The sequence below is a fragment of the Musca domestica genome, unplaced genomic scaffold, assembly GCF_030504385.1.
Source record: "Musca domestica strain aabys unplaced genomic scaffold, Musca_domestica.polishedcontigs.V.1.1 42, whole genome shotgun sequence".
NCBI classification, from domain to species: Eukaryota; Metazoa; Arthropoda; class Insecta; order Diptera; family Muscidae; genus Musca; species Musca domestica.
The window spans coordinates 3,754,458-3,781,073 of record NW_026712329.1 but is presented as its reverse complement, the minus strand read 5'-3'; the positions used below and the strand labels follow the sequence as shown (position 1 = coordinate 3,781,073).

General features: G+C 35.5%; 1 protein-coding gene and 1 long non-coding RNA gene across 6 annotated transcripts in view; both read right to left on the bottom strand.

Moving 5' to 3' along the window:
- The window catches only part of LOC105262426 (glutamate receptor ionotropic, kainate 2), a 50,869-nt gene extending 24,480 nt beyond the window's left edge, over nucleotides 1-26,389 (bottom strand). For 4 of the 5 annotated variants that reach the window (XM_059127045.1, XM_059127041.1, XM_059127042.1 and 1 more), the window contains exons 1-10: nucleotides 25,981-26,389; nucleotides 23,702-23,865; nucleotides 23,321-23,543; nucleotides 23,052-23,242; nucleotides 22,746-22,938; nucleotides 17,318-17,475; nucleotides 16,980-17,201; nucleotides 16,700-16,906; nucleotides 7,024-7,108; nucleotides 1,636-1,912 (exon numbers count right to left, since the gene is read on the bottom strand). In XM_059127045.1, the coding sequence (XP_058983028.1) occupies nucleotides 1,636-1,912; nucleotides 7,024-7,108; nucleotides 16,700-16,906; nucleotides 16,980-17,201; nucleotides 17,318-17,475; nucleotides 22,746-22,938; nucleotides 23,052-23,242; nucleotides 23,321-23,543; nucleotides 23,702-23,865; nucleotides 25,981-26,086 (1,826 nt within the window). In that variant the 5' untranslated portion in view covers nucleotides 26,087-26,389. The remainder of the gene's footprint in view (nucleotides 1-1,635; nucleotides 1,913-7,023; nucleotides 7,109-16,699; nucleotides 16,907-16,979; nucleotides 17,202-17,317; nucleotides 17,476-22,745; nucleotides 22,939-23,051; nucleotides 23,243-23,320; nucleotides 23,544-23,701; nucleotides 23,866-25,980) is intronic. The other variant, XM_059127044.1, reaches the window with a different exon arrangement.
- Nucleotides 17,744-18,362, bottom strand: LOC131804325 (uncharacterized). The gene is made up of 2 exons (XR_009343076.1): nucleotides 18,129-18,362; nucleotides 17,744-18,069 (listed from the first exon to the last, which is right to left on the bottom strand). It is a non-coding gene; the product is annotated as an uncharacterized LOC131804325 (long non-coding RNA).
- Nucleotides 26,390-26,616: the final 227 nt, after the last annotated feature.

Genomic DNA, 26,616 nt, shown 5'->3' with positions numbered 1-26,616 from the left:
AAAGTTGCTTCGCTTGGCCGAAAGTGGTGAACTGCCGAATATGGTTTTCTCCGACGAGAAAATATTCGTTGCCCATCAGTTTGTAAACATACAAAATGATCGTGTTTACTTGCCAAAGAGGTCAGCTGAAAACGTGCACCTTCGGTTGGCCAGCAGAACTCAAGCGCCGGCCATGGTGATGATGTGGGCCGCCATAACAGCTGATGGTCGCTCTCCGCTCGTATTAATCGACAGTGGCATCAAAAAAAAATAATATTCTGGAGGGCGTATTAAAGCCTTGGACACGCAAAATGGTTACAAAATGAGGTTCCTCGCTTCATTTCCAGAGCACAATGGCCACCAAAATCTCCGGATACCAATCCGTTGGACTATTGTATCTTGGAAATATACCAAAGTGTCGATCACCTCAAGCAAGCGCTTCGGTAATGGGCCAAAATCCGGCAGAGCAATATTCGGGCAGCGTGTGACGGTTTCATTGGCCGTTTGAAGGCCATAATTTGTACCAAAGGTGAACAAATCGAACAAATCTAAATTTATTCTAACATTTGATGCTATTTCCGAAAATTTTGCTTTATTTCAATAAAATTAAAAAAAATGTAAAAATTATGGCGTTTGACTTTGTTGCAGTTTTTTCATCTCGCCCTGTATAGATATATCTAAACCGATTTTCACCCAGAACTTGTTGTACTTGCTACTAGGCTGAATTCGGTCGGAGCTTATATTAGCCATTTGGTGCACAATAAACCTGAAATTGGATGAGGATATATATGGGAGCTATATCCAAATCTGAATCGATCTTGACAAAATTTTAGGCTCTAACTTCTGAGCTGTATCTGATATCTGGAGCGAAGACTATTGTTCATATGAGCGACCTAAAAGCATAATTCGGATGTAACATATATATTGGAGGTACAGCTAAATCTGAGCGGAATTTACAAAAATTGATCTACTTCTTTCTAGACTGAATTCGGTCGGATGTGCAAAAATGCAGGTCATTTGGACTGATATTGGCAACTTGGTGCACAATTAACCCGAAATCGGTAGAAGACATGTATCCGATCCAATGTCACATATATTGGTATGTATAGATGGTCCTACTACCCACATTCTAATATAAAGGATTTACTCCCTTGTTTTTAGTATTTAAAATTATGTTACCTTTCAATAAAAAAATAATAATTTCGTAGATATGTATCTTTTGTCGCACAAGTCTAAATATTAAATTTCAGAATTCCTTGCTTTCATTTTACAAATTTTCCGCAATATATGAGGACATTCATAAGAAATTTCAAAATTCTAGACAGGTATAGAGTTTAGCTCCAAAACGCAGCTTAAGTACTATTTAATGCATGTTTAGTACGAATTTTCAAAAACAACAGCTTATCTAGTTAATCTCAATTACGATGTACATACATGCGAAATTGCAACATCTAATCCAAAATTCAAATGTTTGTACTATTAAGTACCGTTTCCGCTTATAAATTACCCCGCCTAATCACCCACATACACTCCACCAGCTTTTTACATGCCAAATTCTATGATACGTCCTTTTGGTCGTCGATTAGACATTGTTTCTATTTCAATTTACACACTCCACCCCATTATCGTCATCCATATGCATTGCATTCAACTTACTTTGCCGCTAATTCTGAGCCTTGTTGCAAGAGGGTTCCCATGGCATACCAAAAGCAATTAATGAAAGTAAATTGGTTCTCCAGTTCGGTAGGCTCTTCAACACAAGGATACGGATTATCCCACTCAGGTGGTGAGATGCGACCCAACACAAACATGCTCAATGCCACCATCACGTATGCAATGCCCAGCCATAGCCAGACATCGCCCGAAAATGGTGACATGAATGAGAATAGTTTTGGGGGTTCTTTCATCGGTTTGCGAAACAAGATTGCAATGCCTGTGGGGAGAAAAGAAACAGAAGAGAAGATCAAGAAAAAGCATAAAACGAAAAATAAAAAATAGAAGACACATATTTTAAAGTGGAAATAAATTGGTTACTTTTTGCAAACAAAAAGAAAAAATGCATTCAAGGACATTTATGGCAGGACTCGAGGCATAGTCTTCTAATGTCAATGTTGCTACACTTAAATAAATTTCATTGCTACCGACGAGGCTGCTGGGTTGTCCTTGCATATTCTATAGCTAGCAATAATGCCGGCTCTCGTTATGATTTCTCATTTTGCAATGATGATATGCTTGGTTTGTTCTTGGTGTTGTTGCTGCTGTTGTTGTTGTTGTTATTGCCACCACCATCATTAGAGGAAATATATTGTATGTTGTGTGGACTTCATTTCATTCATTTCGTATTTTTGGGAGTGGGAGGGGGCTGGCGAACGAATTGCCATGATAGAATTCCTAGTTGGAAGCTTGAAACATTTTACAGTTATTAATGATATGTACACTGACAGATTCACATTTTTTTATTTGCATTCTGGGACAATGAAATGAAAACGTGTGAAATCTAGATAAATATTTGTATAGGGACAATAAACGTTCATATATCATTCGGAGCAGAAAATCTGAATTATTTCTGTTAGCTGTCGTACAGAAATGATATGTTTATTCAAGTGCTAAACATTCTACACAGTTTAAATGTTGCGATTGCATTGAAAATTTGAAATTGGTATATTGTACTGGGATGATCATAAATCTATATATATTGGAAAATTTCGAAAATGTAGCTGGGAAATAGTTCGATCAAGTAAAAAGCTGATATAGTCACTTTTTGCCTAGGCCTCGGCTGCAAATTGTTAACGATCGAAAATTTGAAAACTTGCAAAATGTCAAAATGATACTATATTTATACCCTACAACACTATGTGTTGGGGATATTATAAGTTTGATTGGGCCAAAAATTATGTAAAACCTCGAAATATTGGTTTCCCACATAGGAAAGTATATATGGATCTTCCTATCTCGCCGAGCTGAGTCGATCTAGCTATGTATGTCCGCCCGTCCGTCTGTCCATGTTAATTTGTAATCACTCAACAGGTCGCAATTATGGCCCGATCTTCACGATATTTATAATGGAGGTGGGGGTAGGGCCAAAATATAACCCTATTTCTTTTGGAGATGATCGCATAATATTTAGTTGATTTTAGGGTTGAAATGGACCAAAAACTGAAAAATTTCCTGATTTGGCAATTACTGCAGGTCGCAATTATAGACCAATCGAAGCGGAAGTTAGCATGGGGTTAGAGCTTAGGGCTGGGTAGAAACCTTCCAATTTTGATGGTCATTGGGTAATATTTAGTGGGTGAAGTAGACCATAACATTTGTGTTATATAAAAGTCAAATTTTCCATTAAACCGCGAATATTTTTAATCCCGGCGAAATCACAAATAGACAAACAAACAGAATGGCTAGGCCTATTGTTTTCAAAGATGTCCGCAATATATTTAGGGGTTGAAATGGACCAACAACTAAAAATGTTCCAGATTTTGCAGCCGTTATAAAGTTAACAAATTGAATCCAAAGGAAATCTCGCATGAAGTTAGAGTTTAGGACAGCGGGCAGAATGGACCACAACTTTTGTGTGAAAAAATACCAACATTATTTACAAGCGATATCCGCAATACACAAAAGACGAACTTCTGGCTTTTTTGCTGATTTCGTTGACGAATATAGCCAAATATCGTAGACAAGCAAATTATATAGATAAGTCTAAATTTGGAGATACAGAGGCTCCTCTTGCTTTTGAAGGTTGATCGCAAAATATTTAGGGGTTCAAATTAACCAAAAACAGAAAAAATTTCCTACTCACATAATTGAAGAGAGATAAGAACAGGGAAGAATTCTAGCATTTTGGATAACCATTGGTATATGTAGCTATAAAATGGACCACAAAAACTAACAGCATGACGGAGTGATATTGGACATATGTCCCTTGCCGAAAAGCTAAGGGTGACATAAGCGAAATATTCCAAAATTGTTTCGGACATAAGGGGGCTTCTAACATATTGTAGTGTTGTAGGGTATCACATGGTTGGCCCCGCACTACTATAGCCTTTGTTTACTTGTTTTAAAGATGAATTTAAAGTTCTAATTTTTTTTTTAAAAAAAACAATTAATTTTTGTGCAATCCTCTGTTGTTCATAACATATTCGCATAGAAAAGTGTTTCATATATTTTTTTCTAAAAGATGTTAAATGTAACAAAAAATGGTACAATAAATAGAACAAAATTTCAAACTGCAAGTACTATCGTTTCACCCAATAACAAATTGTACCTTTTATCACAAAAACTATTGGTTTCTTACGCAAAATTCAAAAAATCTAGTTGCATCCGTTTGCCCTAAACCGTACAGTTTTCACATTTAGTACACCTTTACAAAGCCACGTTATATATCTTATACCAATCTTGATTCTCTTGTCAAATTTCAAGTTTTTAGCTCAATCCGTTCACATAATATCAAATGGTACCATTTTAGAACTTTTCGTAACCCTAAATTCGAATTTCCAAAAACATATTGTTCTGTACCGTCTAACACAAAATATTAAATTCTTCGTAAATGTTTGTACTTTTATTACTCTTTTAGTACGAATTCCCAAAAATACGGCCTTTTCACACGCCTACCAAGACTGGCCTTCTAGCTTCTGTCGTTTCGTTGGAGCGTTGATTCTAGGTCAGTCAGGAATTCAGTTATTTCATTACTAGTTAATATATACAGGGTGGGATCAAAAAACTGCAACAAAGTCACGCGCCATAATTTTTTCATTTGTTTTAAATTTCACTGAATGAAAGCTAGAAATGTCGGAAATATGATAACATTTTAGAATAAGTTTAGATTTGTTCGAATTGGTCACCTTCGGCACGAATTATGGCCTCCAAACGGCCAATGAAACCTTCACACGCTGCCCGAATGTTGCTCTGCGTTAATTTGGCCCATTCCCGGCGATGCGCTTACTTGAGGTGATCGTATTTTTAGTGCCAACCTTGCTTTCCAAAATACTCCAGAAATAATAGTCCAACGGATTGGTATGCGGAGATTTTGGTGGCCATTGTGCACTGGAAATGAAGCGAGAACCTCATTTTCTAAACATTCTTGGGTTGCGCGTGCCGAGTGCAATGGTGCTGAGCCCTGTGAGAATGTCCAAGATCTGCCGTCAAAATGTTTGCGTGCCCAAGGCTTTAATACACCCTCCAGAATATTTTCGCAATAATATTCAGCATTTATTCCTATGTCACGGTCGATTAATACGGGCGGAAAGCGATCATCGGCTGTTATGACGGCCCTCACCATCACCATGGCCGGCGCTTAAGTTCTGGTGGCCAACCGAAGGTGCACATTTTCAGCTGACCTCTTTGGTAAGTAAACACGATCATTTTGTTTGTTTACAAACTGCTGGACAACGAAAGTTTTCTCATTGGAGAAAACTAAATTCGGCAGTTCACCACTTTCGGCCAAGCGAAGCAACTCTTTTGAGTCTATTTCGTTTCTGTTGCGGTGTAAGTTCGTGCCCTTTTTGAAATTGCAATAGCTTTACCCCGAGCTAATTTTTTAATATTTACCAAATGTAGTATTGAGATATGTTCAGCTCACAAGCCATTTTTCGGCCACTGCGACGCGGGTTTCGATCAAGTTACTTCTTTACTTTTCGAACCATTTCTGCTGATGTTGCTGTATTCTTTCGCCCACTTCCCCGACGTCGGGCTACGCTACAAGTATCACGGTAACGAGCGATGGTACGAGACACAAGAGATTTATTAACATTTAAATGCTGGAGTGCTCTAACGATAACCACGTGTTGTTTTCCAGCCAAATATAAAGAAATAAAACTATCACGCTTCAATTCCATCACGTGTAACTTTTTTTAGGGAATATTCTCTACAAAATGCTTTTGTACGCTTTTAAACAATATAATGAGCTGTCACTGGAATAATTTTAAGAGCTGTCGGACGAGTGGCTTAGAAATGACAGCAGCCTGAAGTTTGTTGCAGTTTTTTCATCTCACCCTGTGGATTAACGCAAATGCAGTTATGAGTATTTCTAATTCGGAATATATATATTTCTAAAGTTAGGGATAAGCAATAATGTACTCGACCTCTTTAATGGGTATTTGGATTTATTATTCTTCAAAATATTAAATTGAATGGATTGGAGATTTAGATATTTATTTCTCAAGGACCAGATAGATTTTTATATGGGCAAACCTATGGCCGAAATACTCAACAGTGATTAAAAAGTTGAACATTTTCTGTATTTGGTCCATGAGAAGTCCATATAATTTTTACAGAAATTAAAAGAGATACTTCTTACAGTGTATCTAGTTCATTCAGTGTTAATTAGAACTGTTGTCACAGAGATTGCTTTAGTAATGAAAGAATACATGCAATGATTTATGTATATAAATAGACATACAATTTTGTTATTAGGGATGTCCAGCACAAATACTAAAACATAAAGTAAAGGTACCACTACATATTAAGGATTATTTTTCTTAAAAAGGGAAACTTTATATCTAATTTAATATATTATGGATAATAGGTCATATTGTATACGTGTCTATATATACATCAGTATTTTATTCAAAAACCAAAATATTCCGAAAAGCTTAGAATTGTAACATATGTACAAATAAATTGTCTACTTTATATGACAACTCTACTGGCATATACTGTTATATACCTAAACAGCTTTTAGGAAATAGCACTGCTCATGCAATGCATATTCGTTTTCCTTCCATAATGATGTTGTACTTGGGCTTGAACCAACAGCAGCAACAACAACACCAACAACAATGATAACAACTACAAACACAAGGACAGCAAGCATTTTAGCCAAAGTCATTAATGAGTTTCCATCTTCTGCTTCAAATGCTGACATTACAATTTTCACACTTGCTACTCTTGCCATTATTGTCTCTTTTTTTCATAGCCAGCATTTCACTTTCTTTGTTGCTATTTCACGGTTATTATCATTCTAATTGGAAGCATTTGCAGCATGCCACGGAACAAGAACCAAAAGCAAAAAATAATGTCAAATGCGAAAAAGCTTTTCATACTTACCCAAATTCATAAAAGGAATTGTAAAGTCAACTGCACTTTCACGATCAGAAGTCATGGTTAAATCGGTGATACCCAAATCGGCACGCTGTAAAGGAGAGCGATGTGGTTTTGAAAAATCGAAAATTTCTATAAAACTTTCAACCATAATGTGAAAAATTAAACGTGAACCAAAGTCATTGTGGATCATATTATATTCTACAACATAATACATGTATCGGAATCTTACTCTATTTTAACAACATTTGACAGAGGTGTTATCTTGTATCAAACTTCGAGGCCTCACTACGGCCTTAGGAAGGCTTAACTATAAATTGAAGCTACATATATACAGGTTGAGATAGAAAAACTGCAACCAACTTCAGACTGCTGTCATTTCCAAGACACCCGTCCGACAGCTGTTAAAAATATTCCAGTGACAGTTCATTATATTGTTTACAAGCGTACAAATACATTTTGGTGAGAATTTTCCAGAAAAAAAGTTATTCGTGATGGAATTTAAGAGTGATAGTGTGATTTCTTTACATTTGGCTGGAAAACCACAAATGGCTATCGTTAGAGCACTCCAGCATTTAAATGTGAATAAATCTTCCATCGCTCGTTACCGTGAAGTGGACGGATTACACAGCGTCAAAGAAGTGGACGTACTTGATCGAACCCCGCGTCGCAGTGGCCGAAAATGGCTCGTAATCTGAACATATCGCAATATTCCATTCGCCAATTATTGAAAAATGAGCTCGGGGTAAAACCATTGAAATTCCAAAAAGTGCAAGAACTTAAACCGCAACGGAAAGAAAATAGACTCAAGAGAGTCTAAAGAGTTGCTTCGTTTGGCCGAAAGCAATGAGAAAACATTCGTTGTCCAGCAGTTTGTAAACAAACAAAATTATCGTGTTTACTTCCCAAAGAAGTAAGGTGAAATGTGCACCTTCGGTTGATGGTGTGGGCCGCCATAACAGTCGGTGGTCGCTCTCCGCTCGTATTAATCGACCGTGGCATCAGAATAAATGTCAAATACAGGGTTGCCCATATTCGACGGACTTTTGGGCCCTTTGGGTCCATTCCAATCGACGAGGCTTGTCCGCAGGCAACATTCTTTGCGTCAATTGAATTTTGTACGGGAACAAATGCAAATCAATGCGAATAATCCGTTGTACAGTGGACCGAGCCATGCCCAACTGCTGAGAACGGCGTTTTTGGGATGTTCTTGGGGACCTCTCAACACTGGCTCGTACGGCAGCGATATTCTCGGCCGATCACCTTGGTCGACTTTTATATGGCCTCTTCGGATTAGAAAGAGCCTTACCAGTCGAAAATTTTTCGTATAAACGCTTAATGGTGTTTTTAGAAGGCGCACTTCTCACATTTTTTTTCACAATTGATTTCTTCTGTTGAATGTAAATTTCAAGTATTTCAGAGCGCTTGCGTGGCTTGTATTCGTTCATGGTAAAAATCTGCTTGGACAGACGCTTCAAACGCGGTATGTCATTAAGCGATGTGACATCTCTGTCAAAAGTTATGGCGTTGCCAGATGGGTCCATCGAATATGGGCAACCCTATTATCGCGAAAATATTCTGGAGGGTGTATTAAAGCATTTTGTCCGCAGACCTTGGAAATTCCAACAGGACTCAGCAACATCACACTCAGCACGCGCCACCCAAGAATGGTTACAAATTGAGGTTCCTCTCATCATTTCCAGCGCACAATGAACTCCAAAACCTCCGGATACTAATCCGTTGGACTATTGTGTCTGGAGTATTTTGGAAAGCAAGATTGACACTAAAAAATACCAAAGTGTCGATCTTCTCAAGTAAGCGTTTCGCCAGGAATGGACCAAAATACCACAGAGCAACATTCGGGCAACGTGTGACGGTTTCATTGGCCGTTTAAAGACAATAATTTGTGCCAAAGGTGATCAATTCGAACAAATTTAAACTTATTCTTAAATTGGATGCTATTTCCGACATATTTAAAGCAAAATCCAATATAATTTAAAAATTATGGCATTTGACTTTTTTGCAGTTTTTTTTATCTCACCCTGTATATATTGAAGCTACTTCTATATCCGAACCACTTTAAAATAAAATTTAAAAAAAATCTTTCCAGTATTTATTCAACTTTGTGAGCTAAAATTCATCTTGTTCAAAAAAATATTATACATTTGTTGCCCAATAACCATACAATAGGGGGAAATTGTATATAGTAATATCCGAATCTGAGCTAATTGACGCCAACTTCAACAGTCTTGACCTCATTAGATCCGTCAGTTAAATTTCTCATACCATAAATGAAATCCTACGTTCCGTCAATGAAATTTGTTATTGATTTTAAACCAACGTAGAGGTTCATTGAATAAATGAAAACAGTCATTCAGTAAAATTAACGAGATTGTTCATTAATATAAGGAAAATTCTTCCTTGATTCAGTGAAATGAGAATGGTTATTTATTAGGATGTATATAATATATAAATAATATATATAATATATACTTTTTTTATTAAATAGACAATGGTTTTTAATAAACCGTCTGTCGTATCTGATTACAAGTTAATTTATGTTTATACTGAGTTGTATTCAAATATTAGAAATTCTCTATAATTTAAACATATTTTTAAATATATGACCAGCTGTCTCCAATAATGTGCTTCACGACCATCCAGAATGTTAATCACATCTTCTTCGGATAGTATTGCGGATTGGAAAAAACTCGTCCTAAATTCTGCCAGGATAGGGCACTCTCCAATGAAATGCTGCAATGTTTCATCACGAATCAGATTACATAACGTACATTTACGTTCTGCATTTTCAGTGTTAAATCTGGTTGCATTCAAATTGATAAGTCCACATCGTGCTTTAAAGATCCATGAAATCTGATCGCTAGTAAAAGAGTCAGTAAAGTACATTTCTCCCATTCTATAGTCTAAATGTTTATAAATTCTATCTTGGCTTTGTTGTTTTAGCCTCAAGTTTTCCTGTAATAAATATGTTTTTTCTTTACCAATAATGCATTTGCTAAATAATGTCCATTCATCTTCATTTGCGGTATTTGGCCATTGAACGTTTAACCGATGAGCCATACTTTTAATATTTGCTACCCAGAATCCTTCTTTTTCTAGCAATATATTGGTTAATATTGTCGGTAACCGATGTTCTTGGTATCTGTACAATACTTGATGTATATACTTTAGATTTAGTTTGAGTGTATATAAGTGACAATTTTCGACATTGGTCTCAAGCATAAGAGCGTAGTTAGGTGTAAAACTTGGTACTTTGAGGATTTTCTTTAAAAAGTAACGCTGCAACTTATCGACCTCGTCAAAATACGAATATCCCCATACTTGTGCAGCATAAGTTTGTACTGATCTACAAACAGCCTCATAGACCTTCCATTTCATTTTCATATTTACATCTTTCTTCCCCAGGAAATCAATCCATGTAGAGTTTATTGCCATCTTTGACTGGCTAGTTCGTTTCTCAATGTGTTTTGAAAATGAAAGTTTCGGGGTAAAGGTGACTCCTAAGTATTTGTACTCATTTACATTTTTAATTTCATTTCCATTAAACTTCCATTTCTCATTTCTGCCCAGCCTTCCTCCTTTTCTGAATATGAGTATTTCAGACTTGCTCATATTGACTTTCAGATTCCACTTTTCACAATAGCTTTCCAGGTTTGAGATCATTTGTTGTAGCGTTTTTATATCATCTGACAAAATCACAATATCATCTGCATAGAGCAAAAGCCTAATGTTTATATTGTGAATATCAATACCTCCTTCTAGATGTTCGTGTAGATCATTTATATAGAGCGAGAATAACAATGGCGACAGGAGGCAACCTTGTTTCACTCCTGAACTGGTTTCAAAGTAGTCTGACAGTTCTTCGCCTGTCCAAACCGCATACTCTGTGTTGTTGTATATACTTTCAATCAGTTTTAGAAATTTATTCGAAACACCAAGTCGAGCTAGTTTATATATTAAGGATTTTCTGAAGACATTATCGAAAGCGGCTTTAAAGTCCACAAAGAAAGCATATACTTTCTTATTTTCGTTTTGTTTAATATTCACAATTGATGCCAGGTTATATATATTATCCACCGTCGAATAGCCCTTTCGGAAACCTGCCTGGTATTCGCAAAGCACTTGATGATAGTCTACCCAATCATATAGTCTCTGATTTAAAATTCCCATCATTATTTTAGCAATACTATTCATAAAAGCAATTCCTCGGTAGTTTGATGGTTCTGACATATCTCCTTTTTTGTGGATTGGGAAAATTATGGTTTTCTTAAAAGCATTATCAATACATCCTTTATTTAAAATTGCGTTATATCTCCTGATCAATTGTTTGTGAAAATCATCAGTTGCGTATATAATGTGTTCATATGAAATTCTATCCTCTCCTGGCGCTTTGTTTATTTTCAATTTTCTCAATATACTTTTTAGCTCGCACATGGTTATTTCACTGTCTAGAATTGGATCAGTTATAAAATTTTGAGCATAGCTTATCTCAAGAGCTTGATGCGGGGGATTCAACAGACCTTCAAAGTAATTTTTAAAACTACTTGAGGATATTGACGTACTGATTTGATATCTTTGGTTCCTTATCGTTTTCACTGCTTTCCACCACTGTTTTGAGTCATTAACATTGTTGATTGTATCTAACAGGTATCTGTTGTAACTTTGTTTGTTGGACGTGCATATAGTTTTGTATTTCTTTGTTGATTCTATGTATTTTTTCCTAGTCTCAAGTGTGTTGCTTTTCTTATATTTTTTTAGTAAAGAAAACATAATTTTACGCGCATTATGACATTTGAAATCATACCATGGCTGCTTTGGCGTGAACACTTTTCTGTTCACTTTAGATTTTACTGATGCTTTTATTATGTTTCCAAGCTCGTCTAAGGTAACTTCATTTTTCCTACTCAGAGTTTTATTCAAATTCTCTTGGATACATTCTTGGTATCTGTTTATATTATGTTTATCCCATAAGAGCTTAGGCAACAGGTTAAGATTCTTGATGTTAGTGTTTTCTGTAGTAAATTTGAGTTTGAGTTTTATTGGTAAATGATCTGACCATGTTTGATTCTCTACTACAAATTCCTCCACAAGGCTTAAAATTTCCTGGGATACTGCGCATATATCATTTACGGATTCTCCTGTTCCACTTATGTATGTAAGATGGCCATCTTCGTCTCCACGAGTTCTGCCATTTAGAATGAGAAGGTTATTGTTGGTGCATAATTCTATTAGGAGGTTCCCTTTTCTATTTGTAAGTTTGTCCCGAGATTTTCGTGTGGCCATACCTGCAGCAAATAGTTCTCTATAAATTCCACTCAAATCTTGTGTCAATTCACCAATCCTTGAATTAAGGTCTCCGATTAGTATTGCATATAACATATCATTTTCTTCGAGAAGTTTACGGATCTTTTTGTACTCGTTGTCCCATTGAGCGGGCCTCCAGTATTGAGGAATAATGGTAAATAATGGTCCTTGTTTGGAGTGAAACTGATAGCAATTGGTATTATCATACTGTATGACTCTATGCGTTATGCCCAATTTTGTAGTTCTTTCGTTGACTGCGAATATGATGCCACCAATTGCTCGGCCATATATGTGCTCTTTTGTTGCTGCAACGTTATACAATTGAAATCCAGGGAAATACTTTTTTATGTTTTCAAATTTATTTTCAATCAAATGGGTTTCAGTGAGTATAATTATATCATTATTATGTAAATAATTGAAAAAGGATGGGTATAAATATTTGTTTTCAATCCCATTTACATTATATGATAAAATAGAAAGGTTTTGAAAAAATGAGTTTGGGATTGTATTTAGTTTTTTGACTCTGTTTCACACAGCAAGTAGTCGTAGTTAGTGTCCACAGATTTAATAATGTCACCATAAAGTTTGTGTAGTTCATCTTTACCATCGTTCTTTCCGGCAATGAGCTTCCGATCTTTATTCCAACTAAACCATGTATTGTTTATCCTAATGCTGTCTTCTTTAACTGTGATTCTATGTTCCTTACTTATGGCCAATATTTTCGACTTGAGACAAAGAGAAGCTTTTTTAAATTGTTGCTTTGATGGGATTAGATCTCGTTCTATATAAATGTTGGAACCAGCTAGCTTCCTGCTGTTACGCATAATTTCTTCCGATTCATGGTTCGTTTCGAATTCAGCCACTACACTCATTTTTCCATTTCTTTCATAAATTTTTCGAACAGATCTTGCCCTCATTTTCAGTTCTAGTTTGTTTGTTAATAAATTATTTACTTCTTTTGTTGGCTCATTTGTACAATTTAGGCCACGGATGAAAATTTTGCTGCTTTTTATATGTTCCTGCATCCACATTATATCTTTTTTATTTTCTTCACATTCTCTTCGTACTTGCTGTAGTTCCACCTTTAGCTGTTGATTTTCCAACCTTAGAAGGTTTAACTCCGAGCCAATTGAGGTTATTTCCACCTTTACTTCTTCAATATCTTCCTTTGTAGACAACGTTTTTAGTTTTTCGTCTAAATTTGCATTAATTGTGCTGCTTATAAGGTGTATAAGTTCCATTTGTGAGAGTGCAACCGGCGATGTTCCAGTACCTGGTGATAATTCATTTCTGTTTCGTTTCGATGACTGGGCACTAATTGTTTGCTGGGTAGCAATGGCCTTTAGTGGAGGTGAACGTTGCATATTTAATAATTGAAACTATAAGAAATGTAACGGAAAATTCGTTGTGGTTGGCAACACTCTTGCTTTAATATCGATAAGTTTTCGGAGTTTATCGGTCTTTTATCGTGTTTTTATCTGCTCTATGTTTGAGCAACAAGGCCAGCTGATATTAATGTTTTGGTTTTGTGGTGTTTGTGCGAACTTGACTTTCCAGTGATTAAATTATTTTTTTTTTTTCAAACTTTTTGTGGGAGAAAAGTAACATTTACTAACTCACCCTGGTGAACAAGGATATCCTCTTCAATGTCGGTGGTGTGAATTTCTTTAATCTGAAAGTTGATACTAGTTTCGGTCTGAAGAGATGTCTTTTTCCCGGTAAATTTGCTGATTATGTAGCAGCTGTAATGCAGTATGTATTTGTCGCTGACTGTTGTTATGCAAATGAGAATGGTGGAGGGTATTAAAAGTTCGGTCCGGCCGAACTTTGCTGTTTTTTACTTCTTAATACCGTTGTCGTTGTGCATTTGTTTGTAACAGGTAGAAATATGCGAGATAAACCCTACTTTTTTGAATGATCTTTATAAAATCACGTTCTGAGTGGGTTTATGCATGTCGATAAGTCTGACCGTCTGCCCATGTATTTTTATGAACAAAATGCAGATCGCCAATTGATATGAAATTTTTCGTTTATCATTTGTTTGGCCTAAGAACAAACTCCATAACGTAACGTTTCATCCATTTCATGAAACTGTCTAATTAAATTGGGGCACAAATTTAAATATAACTATTATCACAATTTTCCCTCTAATTATAAATACTTTGGTTGCGTATTTGTTTGTATAAGACAGCGCTATTTTGTATCATTTTTATATTCACATTTTTTACTAAATTTTGTAAAAATGAGTAGTTTCGTAACATTAATGAAATCCGTTTCATATATTCAATGAAATCAAAAATCATTGAATTTGAAAGCAACGTAAGTTTTCATTGCATGAACAAAACAATTATTATATTAATGTAGCTTTTCCTTCCATCAATGACATAAAATCAACGAAACCGGTTCATTGATACAACGAATCATTTTTCTTTCAGTGTAGTGTTACCTATTTACTCTCGTCACCTTGACTTTGATTCCAGCCACATTTTGAAACCAAATGAGCTGTATTTCGATAGCTCTTATTATGTGAATTCTTTCTTCACAAAAGTGGAAATTATACGCTAACTATTTGATAAAGCTCCATACAATGGAATCTTCGACTTTAAAGTACTTTGAAGAATTCAATCACATTTTAACCAAATTAGTTGTAATTTGGTATTTTAGGTTCCCTGAGGAAACAAACTGTCCCTGTTAAAAATATTCAAAATAAACCTATGTTTGTTATAGCCTCCTGGTATTTGGTATTCAGAAGGTTTCAGCAGTCACAATTTTCACACAAAGACACGGTTATTTGCTCAATCAAGGTGCAGGTTTTGAAATAGCCTCCATATGAAGGTAAGTACTAGTATGGACATTTGGAAGAACCTTTACACATTTTTCGACTGAATTTACTACGATTATGAATTTGAAAATGTATCAAATAGACAAAATCAAACTGAGGTCAACATGATTGAGGGTTCGGTCCATCCGAACTTAACGCCATTTTCACTTTTTTAGGTTTGCAATAAAAAAGGTAAGTAGGTAGGTAAAAAAGGTTATTAAAAATGGTAAAAGTTCTGCAGGGCTAAATTGATGAAATTATTGAAAAATGCCTCCAATTTTTTCACGAAATTTTTGATCTTTAATAATATTCCATGTCACTACTGTTACAGCGTTACCTAAATTGGACGTACTCAGTTTTCACAAAAACGTCGGAGGTACAAAATTTCAAAGTTGAAAAACTTCAACATTGACAATTGAACAATTTCTTTTTTTGTGTGTTGAAATTAGAAAAAATAATACAAACAAGTAAAAGAAACAAGAACTTTTAATACCCTCCATCATTTGGAAAAAAAAATTAAAAATTTTCAAAAAACTTCCGGAAACTACCACTTAAATTGAAATTGTTTTATGAAGACGTGGAACTGCTTATGAAATTTTTTGTCATAGGCTGTAGTTCCCATTACGAACTTCAAACACAAAAATTTAAACAATTCAAATACCAAATTTGAAAAAATTTCGCTAAAATCATAAAAATATCGAGTATTGGGAGGTATCGCCTGTAGCACTCATTACGAACTTCAAATACGAAATTTGAAATAATTCCTTTAAATAATGTCGCTAAAATCATGAAAACACCGAATATCGGGTGGTACCGTTATATAGGGTCTATACGAAGACGTGGACCGATTTACGAACTTATCCTGCCTGCTGGTAAACTATGCATGTATGCAAAATGTTAGCCATCTGTCTAAATTCGTTCTAAAGATAGCGTGACTACAACAGACAGACGGACAGACAGACATCGCTATATTATAGCCTCCTACAATTCGGTATTTACAAGGTTTCAGCAACAAACTTAAAACATAATTGACTGTAATTTGATATTTTGTGTTATCATTAAATCAAGATTCGCCCCTCGAAAAGTTTTAAATATATGTTTATGTTTTGGCAATATCGGCCGATTTAATTTATTTAGGTCCCGGTCACAATTTCCACACGAAGACAGGCTTTGTAAAGATTTGTTGCGTAGGTATTTGATAGGACTGAACATTTTTGGTACGAAGAGTACTAAAATGTATTAAATATTGAACCTTTGTATTGAATAGAAGAAATGAGCTAGAATTCTGAAATTTGGAATGCGAATCATTCATGAAGTGCAGGATAGATGTATCAAAAAAGAAATTCGAACTTTAAGATTACGAAAAATTCAAAAATGATCTAAACTTCTAAAATGGTGCTATTTGGTCAAATGGAAAACCAATATCCATTGAACATAAAATAAATGCTTCATTATAAAGTAAGAGTGCAATCGCCTTGGTTTATAAACAAATGCTAATGAAAACATATTTTTTAATAATTAGAAATATTAACATACCCCTTCCATTATTTCCAGAATCATACCATTCCATTTGCCCGTCTTCGCGTCTAAACTTCCATACTTATTATCCTCTTGCAGACGAAAAGTGTAGGAGAATCCCAATTTCTTTCCCAATTCTTCGATGAGTTCAATGCCGAAACCTTCAAATTGATCATTGCCTTCCAGTTTATGGGGAACATCCTTCAGCATGCCATAAGGTTCACTCTGCAATACGAACACACACATGTACATAGCACTACAGAAAAAAAATTGTTAACTTATCTCAAACAATACTCACAATGGCCGTTATAACAACAAAACTTTTATTGACCAATGAACGCATGTCAGGTTCACCGCTTACAGTGGGTGGTGGACGATCGATGGTAACACCTTCCTCCGGCTTCCATGTGCCAATTTTTTGTACTCCCGACACACTTAGTTCTATTAATTCCAAAGTGAAATCGCTTCTCAGACCTTCATAATCGAATTTTATTTCTCCGCTGAGACCTTCAATGTTTAACTTTAAAAAGAAAAAAGAGAAAAAGACACAACAACAAGAAAATTAAATGGGAAATGTTTTATCGACGAAAACAAAGACATTTCATTGTCCCCACCACATATAACGTCCCCACTTACCGATTTCATATAATTGACTAACGTATATCCTTTATCCCATGAACTGTCATCGTTACAATTTAAAGCTTCTGGACGAAACTGGACATGCTTGAACGTCTCGGCCAGCAACTGGACACCGTCGTAAACCAAAGCCATGTTAACAGTCAAAGGACATGACACTATTCTCGTGTGCGTGCCATTTCGGTGCGTGTTCCGAGTGTAGAAGCAATAAAATTGAGTAAAACGAAAACAACAACAAGGAATAAAAAAAATGAAGAAAATTGAGTGAAAATGTCTGACAATATTGACTTTTAAATTGTGTTTCGAAAATCAGCATTAACATTAATGTGTTTCGTTTTTGTGGGTGTGACCCGATGAAAGCTACCCAACATACCAAATTGACTTGAGAATAATATTTTAATAAGCTTTCAAAAATAAGCCTTAAGCTTGAGAAAATCTTGAGAATGTATTGAGAAATGCTTGTTTAACAATTATAGAATAATCGAAAGGGAACCCTTATTCATAAGCTTATTCTTGTAATTGCAGAATAAGCTTACGAAAGTAATATTATATCAAGCTTATTTTTTCAATGGTATAAAATATTTATTTTTTAATTATTTTACACATTTCATTCATTGATCGCCATCCCAGCTGTCGCTGCCTCCTGTTGCATTGATACCTAGATGATATCTTTCCCCTTATTTGAGCTTCCGCATCTCCTCCACTAATTCTTCACTTCTCTTGAATTCTTGCAACTTTTTGACGCCTCTATTCTGAAATGAGATTGAAATAATATACACTACAGATTCCCAGATTTATTATTCATCATTACCTTAGAGTTTCATCCAGAAATGGGTCTTAAATTCGCGTGATTTTGATTTTAACCAAAGAAAATATTTTTTTTGTCGACAATTTTCACAAAAAAAAAATCAAAACAAATTTGTCAACAAAGGACAGATTTGAGAAAAGTTTGTGCAAAAAAGTTTTTCTCTAGCATTGTTGAGGAATTCTTACGATAAACTATTTTCATAATATTATTCTCAAGCTGTATTGTATTTTTGGTATGTTGGGTAACGACTTTGACTTTAATGGGAGGGAATGGAGTAGTGTCAAAACGCACGTATGTGTGCATGTGTGAGCTTGCAAGGACGAGGACAACATGGATTCGCTGTTACATGTTTTCATTGAAAATTTTACTACTTATTTGTGAGTTTTACAATATAATGGACTTTTATGTGAGTATTGGAGTTGTTTTTTTTTCACGGATAGCAACGTTCATTAATTTTGCAAGAATTTGAAGAACAATATCTAGAGGGCAAAGGTTAGATTCATGGTAAAGTGTTGTTCTTAAATGTCAATCCTGTAACATTTAGCCTTTTTTAGAATTTAAATAAAACCTTTATCATTATGTTGTAGTTTATTATATTTGGTTTATTTGCGATTAACTCAGTTCAGAATCATACTGCCCGTGCATAAAAGAGATAGAGAGAGTTGACACAATTACTTTAATTTAAAATAAATGGTAAATGATAACTTAGAAGGTTAACAAAATGTCTCCATTTACCTCTTGCTACCATTATCAAAATATGTAAATGTATGCGGAAGGCGTGCTTCAGAAAACGGCAAGAACAAATTGATTTCACAATTTCAATAAATGGTAAAATAAATTACTGTAACGTCCATATGAAATGAGCTATTTTGTTTTTACTAGGAAGTGAACACTTCGTCAGTGAAATGTCCACCTTTAAATATTACATTCGTTCCAACACTTCGTTTTAGGCCCTTTTATACCCTATATCACACAGTGATCAGGGTATTATGTCTTTATGCATTTGTTTCTAACATACAGAACGAAACGAGATAGACTCATAGTTCCTTTTAATGATCTGCATAGAATCACATTCAGAGACGATTCTATTTACATCGGCATGAAATTTTGTACATATTCGTCCGATTTGCCTAATTAATCCAAATAGGACGGAATTTGACAAAAATTTATCCTACAAATAAGTATGGTGGCAATCGGTTCGGATATAGCTATAGCTCTCATATTTATTATACCCTCCACCATACATAGTGTGGAGGGTATATTAAGTTCGTCATTCCGTTTGTAACTCATCGAAATAATCATTTTAGACCCAACAAAGTATATATATTCTTGATCAGCGTAAAATTCTAAGACGATTTAGCCTTGTCCGTCCGTCTGTCAGTCCGTCCGTCTGTTGTAATCACGCTACAGTCTAAACGAATTAAGATAGGAAGCTAAAATTTTGCACAGATCTCTCTTATGTCTGCAGGCAGGTCAAGTTCGGTGGGCTATATCGGTCCACGATATTGTATAGCCCCCATATAACGGTACCCTCCGATATTTGGTATTTTGAAGATGTTAGCCACATTTTTCAATGGAATTGTCTGAAAATTCACACAAGTAGTTCCTTGTGAATACTTTACCCCCTGAGAGAGAATTGTCTATATAAGTCCACGATATCGTATATCCCCCATATAACGTTACCACCGATATTCGGTATATGGATGATTTTACCCAGATTTTTCAACGGAATTGTCTGAAAAACTACACAAGTAGTTCCTTGTGAGTACTTTATACCTCGGCAGAGAATTATCTATATAGGTCCACAATATCGTATAGCCCCCATATAACGGCACCCCCTGTATTCGACATTTTGATGATTTTAGCCACATTTTTCAATGGAATTGTCTGAAATTCCACAAAAGGAGTCCCTTGTGAGCATTTTACCCCCTCAAAAAGAATTGTTTATATATGTCCACGATATCGTATATCCCCCATATAACTGTACCCCCCGGTATTCGGTATTTTGATGATGTTAGCCACACTTTTCAATGGAATTGTCTTAAAATCCACACAAGTAGTTCTTGTGAGTACTTCACCCCTTGAGAGAGAATTGTCTATACAGGTCCACAATATCGTATATCCCCCATATAACGGTACTCCCCTATATTCGGTATTTTGATGATTTTAGCCACTTTTTCCAATGGAATTATCTGAAAATCCACACAAGGAGTTCCTTGTGAGTACTTTACACCCAGACATAGATTTGTCTTTATAGGTCCACAATACCGTATATCCCTCCATATATCGGCACCTTCCTATATTAGATATTTTAAAGATTTTAAAACAATTTTTAATGGATTTTATTTTGTTGAAAAATTTCTAATTCGTTACAAATGGTGGAGGGTATTCAAAGTTCGGACTTACTGTTTTTTACTTGTTTTTAATTCAATTTGTTTCATTTGTCCTCCACAGTCGTAATATGCACTTCGTAACAACGATAATTCGGGAAATATATTAAATATAGCTCAGAAATACCTTTGCCAAATTTTGTCGAGATCGGTTTGGATTTGGATATAGCTCCACTATATATCTTTACTAGATTTCAAGTTTATTGATTGATTTTTGGATCGAACAAACTCATCCTGGAAGAACAACTTGGTGAAAATCGGTTAAGTATAGCTATAGGTCCCATATATATGTTTCATGCGAATTTGTTTCTAAGTCCTTCACGCCCGTAAAATTCCCATATATACTTCCTTCCGATTTTACTTTGATTGCACCTAAAGAGTGTAAAATCACCTCAAATAGGATGAATTTTGCTGAATATCGGTTCAGACACAAGTGGTTCCCCTCCCATATATTAGTTCCTGTCGGCTTGAAATTATAACTGCTTTAAAGCCATAATACACATTCAAAAATGGTCAAAGTTGGTATGATTTGATTCCCAAAAATTCGTAATATAAACGTTTATTTATTATGGGTATTCCCTGCCTTACCCCTGGTAAACATCGTTCTCCACTAATAAACAAACGTTATTTTTATAAAAACAACAATAAAGGGATTAAGCCTGATCATCTTGCAACAACAAAATACTATGGTATCCCGAACAAACAAGCCAATACCGTTTATTTTTTTAATGATTGCGTCCGTTGGTTTTGGAGGTACCGTGTCGGTGCCCGGACATAATCCCCATTGCAATTATGGGGATTATGTACGGTTTGTTTTTGGTCATAGCCGCTTCAAAAACGGATACAATTCCCATGGGGTATATGACCGTTTGCTGTGTGGACTACTTACAAAAATAATTAAGTTTAGAAATCTTTGATTCACGTTAGCCGGAGCGGGACTCAGAGGAGAAAATCTCAAGCCCCGGCCAAAGGCCCTCTACTTGCAAAAATTAGGAAATTTAGGTGCAGGGCATACCCAGTGGAGAAAATCTCATTTTTTCGCACACCCAATCGTTTTTGGTATTCCCCATAGGAATTATGTCCGCAACTTTCTGGGAATTGTGGCCGAACCCCCAAATTAGAATTGGGACTATGTCCAAGAAAAAAGTCATTAACCACAGAAAGTAGCGGACATAACCGCCGTAATAATGGGTATGTTCAAAGACTTTCTCTTCTGGGTATGTCCGGCACCGGCTAACGCGAGTACAAGTTTACTACATTTAATAATTTTTGCAAGTAGTCCCCACATCAAACGGTCATACACCCACTTTATAAAATAACATGACTGAAAAAATTTCGTAATGCCCATGATTGCAATGGGGATTATGTCCGGGCGCCGGTTTTGAATTTCTCATTTTAAATAACCTAATCCGCCAAAGGTGAGGTGATGTCACAAACCTCGAAATATTGGTTCTAGACCGACGATTTGACATATTTATCTTCCTATCTCGCAGAGCTGAGTCTGTCCATTTTCATTTGTAATCACGCTACAGGACACAACTATGACGCAAACCTCACGAAATTTTGCGTTGAGTTCCCGATAGGGTCAGAACAGAAACATTTAATTACCAGAAACCTGAAATTATAATTTTAACCCTAAAATATCTATTGCGTTTAGGCAAGATTTATACACTAAAAAGACTCCTAAGTTCTTGAGGGACAAAATATTCTACCCACATTTTCCTAGTATTTTTATCAACAATATTGCCGAAGACGCTATGTACCTAAAATGCACGGATTCCAAAGAATCTTAATCTTAAAATTTCAAAAAGTATTGAAGAGGGGGAAACATTTCTCTTCTATTTTGGTATCTTTTCGATGTAAACTTTGAAAACGCCGATACTAGTGTTTTATTTTTTAGCTCCACTTTCATAATCCATTGAACTTTCCCCGTAATTATTTTCTGTGTTATACAGTGTTATTGAGTTATCTAACTCATCTCATATGCGGATCTAGCAATTTAATTATAGACAATGCATCATGGAAAAAATTGAGATGTTGACCATAACAAATAGTAATTTTCCACATAACCAAATGACTAACGTTTTTTTGGAAAATTATATGCCACCTCAATTTGTTTTCACAATGCATTGTTTCAATTTTTAGAATTTTATGCCCTGGATGCATAAATATAATTTGTATTGCAATGAATTGCATAAATATAATTTGTATTGTTTATAATTTTACATACCATTTTGAAAAGGTTCCTCGGATTCATACAACATTTTTGCCACCTCGGCAACATTGTCCGATTCGGGTGACACCACACGGAATGCTGTTATATTTGTGTCACCATGCTGATATGGTTCCAAATCGATGGTTTGAAAATCCAAATTGCCAATAATATAACGATACGCTCCAGTCATTATGCCAACTTGTTGGGCCTGATAGTAATTACAACGGCAGCAGGCCACATCAAAAGCGAAAATTGAAATAAATTATAAAACATCACTCCATTGAAATATAAAAGAAAATGTTGAAAACTTTTTCCATTCACCTGTTTTAATAATTCAGGCAATGTATTCAAAGAGCCCACAACCACAAATGAACTTTCGCCAGAGTTTTTAATGCGCCGCAAAACATTACGATAATTACCATTGAGGTCAAGTTCATAGCGGCGTACAACGATGGTGGGGCCACTGGTGCCATATAATTCGAGTAGCTCCTTAACAAACATTAGATACTCTCCTAATAAATAAAGGAGAAGCAAACAAAGTATTGACTGAACACTCAAAAGTATTGACCTTCATTTGCATTGCTCCGAACCTGATTCATAGATAATGGTAAAGGTTTCCCATCCAAATGTTGTAACCACATCTTTTATGGCCATGGCCAGTTGTGAGGGGTGCGGATGCAAATTAATCGTAGACAATTGAGCACCAAAATCCCAACGTGTATCCACAAACGGCAACTCTTTGGCATCACAAATACTCATGGCATGTTTGGCAGCCATGTCCGTCGTTGGACCGAAAACCGCAACGAGATTTTGCTAAAGGAAACATAAATTAAACACACAAATTTTTCTAAAAACAAAAACTTTTGCCATTTTTTGGCCAGCATGGCTTCTTCATTCTAAAAGTAGTATTTCCATGGCCGTGAATGCACGGAAATGCTTGTCGTGTTGTGAACTTTAAAATGTTTACTCACCCGTAAGATTTTGCAAAGTTTTTTGGATGTACCAAAAGCATCGCCCGCATCTATTTCAATGGTCACGGCATGCAGGCGGATATCTTCGTTTTCCTCATTGGCTTTGCTAATGGCCAATTGAAAGATCTTTGCCATATCGGGATTATCGGCTTCATGTATGAGGCCTAAAATGGCAAGAGAATGGAGAGTTTATTATTTTTTTGGGGAGCAAAAAAATATGTAAATATTTGAGGAAGAAAGAGATCTGCAGTAGTAAATTAAAGAACCAAAAATGAAAATTAACAATAATGTCGGCTGAAAAAAGATTTACTGAACGGGATGTGAATGAATTGGGTTCATGAATCCTTATGTTTTTATACCCTCCACCATACTATGGAGGGTATATTAACTTTGCCATTCCGTTTGTAACTCCTCGAAATACTCATGTCAGACCCAACAAAGTATATATATTCTTGATCAGCGTAAAATTCTAAGATGATCTAGCAATGTCCGTCTGTCTGTCTGTGTGTCTGTCTGTCCGTCTGGCTGTTGTAATCACGCTATCTTTCGAACAAATTGAGATAGTAAATGGGCTATGTAGGTCCAAGTTATCATAAGGCCCCATATAACGGTACCTCCCGATATACGGTATTTTGATGATTTTAGCGACATTATTCAACGGAATTGTTTCGAATTTGGCATTTGTAGTTCGTAATGGAATTGTTTCAAATTTCGCATGTGAAGTTCGTAATAGATACTTCATCCCATGCCAGAAAACTGTCTGTGCAGGTCCACGTCTTCGAATAGCCCCCATATATTCGGTATTTTGATGATTTTAGCTACATTATAAACAGATTTTTTTTCAATCTGGGGCTATACGAAGACGTGGACCTGCACAGACAATTTTCTATCATAGGATGTAGTATCCATTACGAACTTCAAATACCAAATTTAAATAGTTCCATTTAGATTTCCCGAAACGAAATTTGATTCCGTTAAATAATGATGCTAAAATCATAAAAATACGTAATATCGGGAGGTACTGTTATATGGGGGCTATACGATGACATGGACCTGCATACAAAAATTTTTATTATGGGCTGTAGTACCCATTACGAACTTTAAATTTGAAATAATTCCGGTAAATACTGTCGCTAAAATACCGAAAATCGGCAGGTACCGTTGTAGGGGGCTATACGAAAACGTGGACCGACATGACACATTTATGAACTTAACCTGCCTAATGGTAAACTATGCATGTATGCAACATTTTAGCCTTCTATCTCAATTCGTTCAAAAGATAGCGTGTTTACAATAGGCAGACGGACGACAGACAGACGGACATCGCTGGATCGTCCTAGAATTTTACGCTGATCCAGAATTTATATATTTCGAGGTGTTACAAACGGAATGACAAAGTTAATATTTCCTTCATGGTATGGTGGAGGGTATAAAAAGAGGTAGGGGGAAGACAGATACAAAAGAAAAGATGGGGTCAATGACCTTTTCTCTCTCTCCCTCTTTCTTTCTCGCTCTCTCTTTCCATCTATCTTCATCTTTTTCTCTCCATCGCCCTTTTTCTCACTCCCTCTCCCTTTTCATCTTTTTCTCACTCTCTCCCTCTTTCTCACGAAAAAGAGAAAAACAGTAAGAGGGCGTGGAGGAGAGACAGAGAAAAAAGTTATTGACCCCATGTCAAATGTTCATTGACCTCATGTCAAAAAGTCATTAACCCCATGTCAAGGGGCCTTTGACCCCATGTCAAGGGGTCAATAGGTCAATGACGCATTAACCCCAAATTAGGTAGAAATCGGTTTCGACATAGCTTATAGATCGCATATATATGCTTAATCTAAGACTTATATTTGATACAATGCCATATGGGATATAAAAATTATATTTGATACAATTCCATCTGCTCGAAATACAATTTCCTTCATTAATATATATTCATTCATACATATAAAATCAAACAAATGTTTAATGCACATTGGGATGTAAACAAGAAAATCTAGGTCGCAAATATGTTTCTCAGCGGCCAATGTTAGGATGCTAGTGGGGCACAAAAAAAATCAAAACAAACTAAAGAACACACACAAAATATATTCGATACAAACATCTCTTCACCCATTCCGATTTTTACGTAACAAATGATTTGGAAGTAAAATATGTGTGTATATCCATGTTGGAAAAGATTTATGTTTTCTTGTTACAGTTGCATGAACATCTGTAAATCTGTTTCGTTTCCAATATTACAAATAGGAAACAGCAAAAAAAAAACGGCATCATGGGAAACCTACCAATATTTGTACGTTGAGCAGAAATGTGCTGAAATCCGTTTGCCAACAATAACAACAACAACGACAGCAAACTAATGCTGGATAGATGATAAATTTTCAATTTCATTTTCGATTGAATCAAATTGCATTTGGAATATATTTTCCTCTCGTTTTTTTTTAATTTGAAATTTTTACATCAATTTCACCATGAATTATTTATTTTTTCCACATATTTTAGTTGAAATGCGAATTTTTAATGCTAACACCACTACTACCAGATCACAATATGAGATGGCAATTTATTTTGGGTAAAATGTGTTTTTTTTTTTTGTGGTTGTTGTTTATGCACTTTCTATTTCACGTTGGCTAGCATGGGCTAAATGTATACTCGTTTCCACCTTTTCGAATGGTTGCTAAAAATTCACTGAAATGCGAATTTTATGGCTGTCACTGGGAAGGCATGTTTAGTACGCCATGTGCACTGCAAATTGTCATTTATGTTGGCAACAATATTTAGATTTATTGACACAGTTGCATTAGAAGTGGAAATGTGATCAAAGATCATATATTAAGACTAGATGGTATTACCATCAGAACCAAAATGTGGGTCTAAGTGAAAAAGTTCAGTAAATGTATATTATTATGTTTCAATTTTCG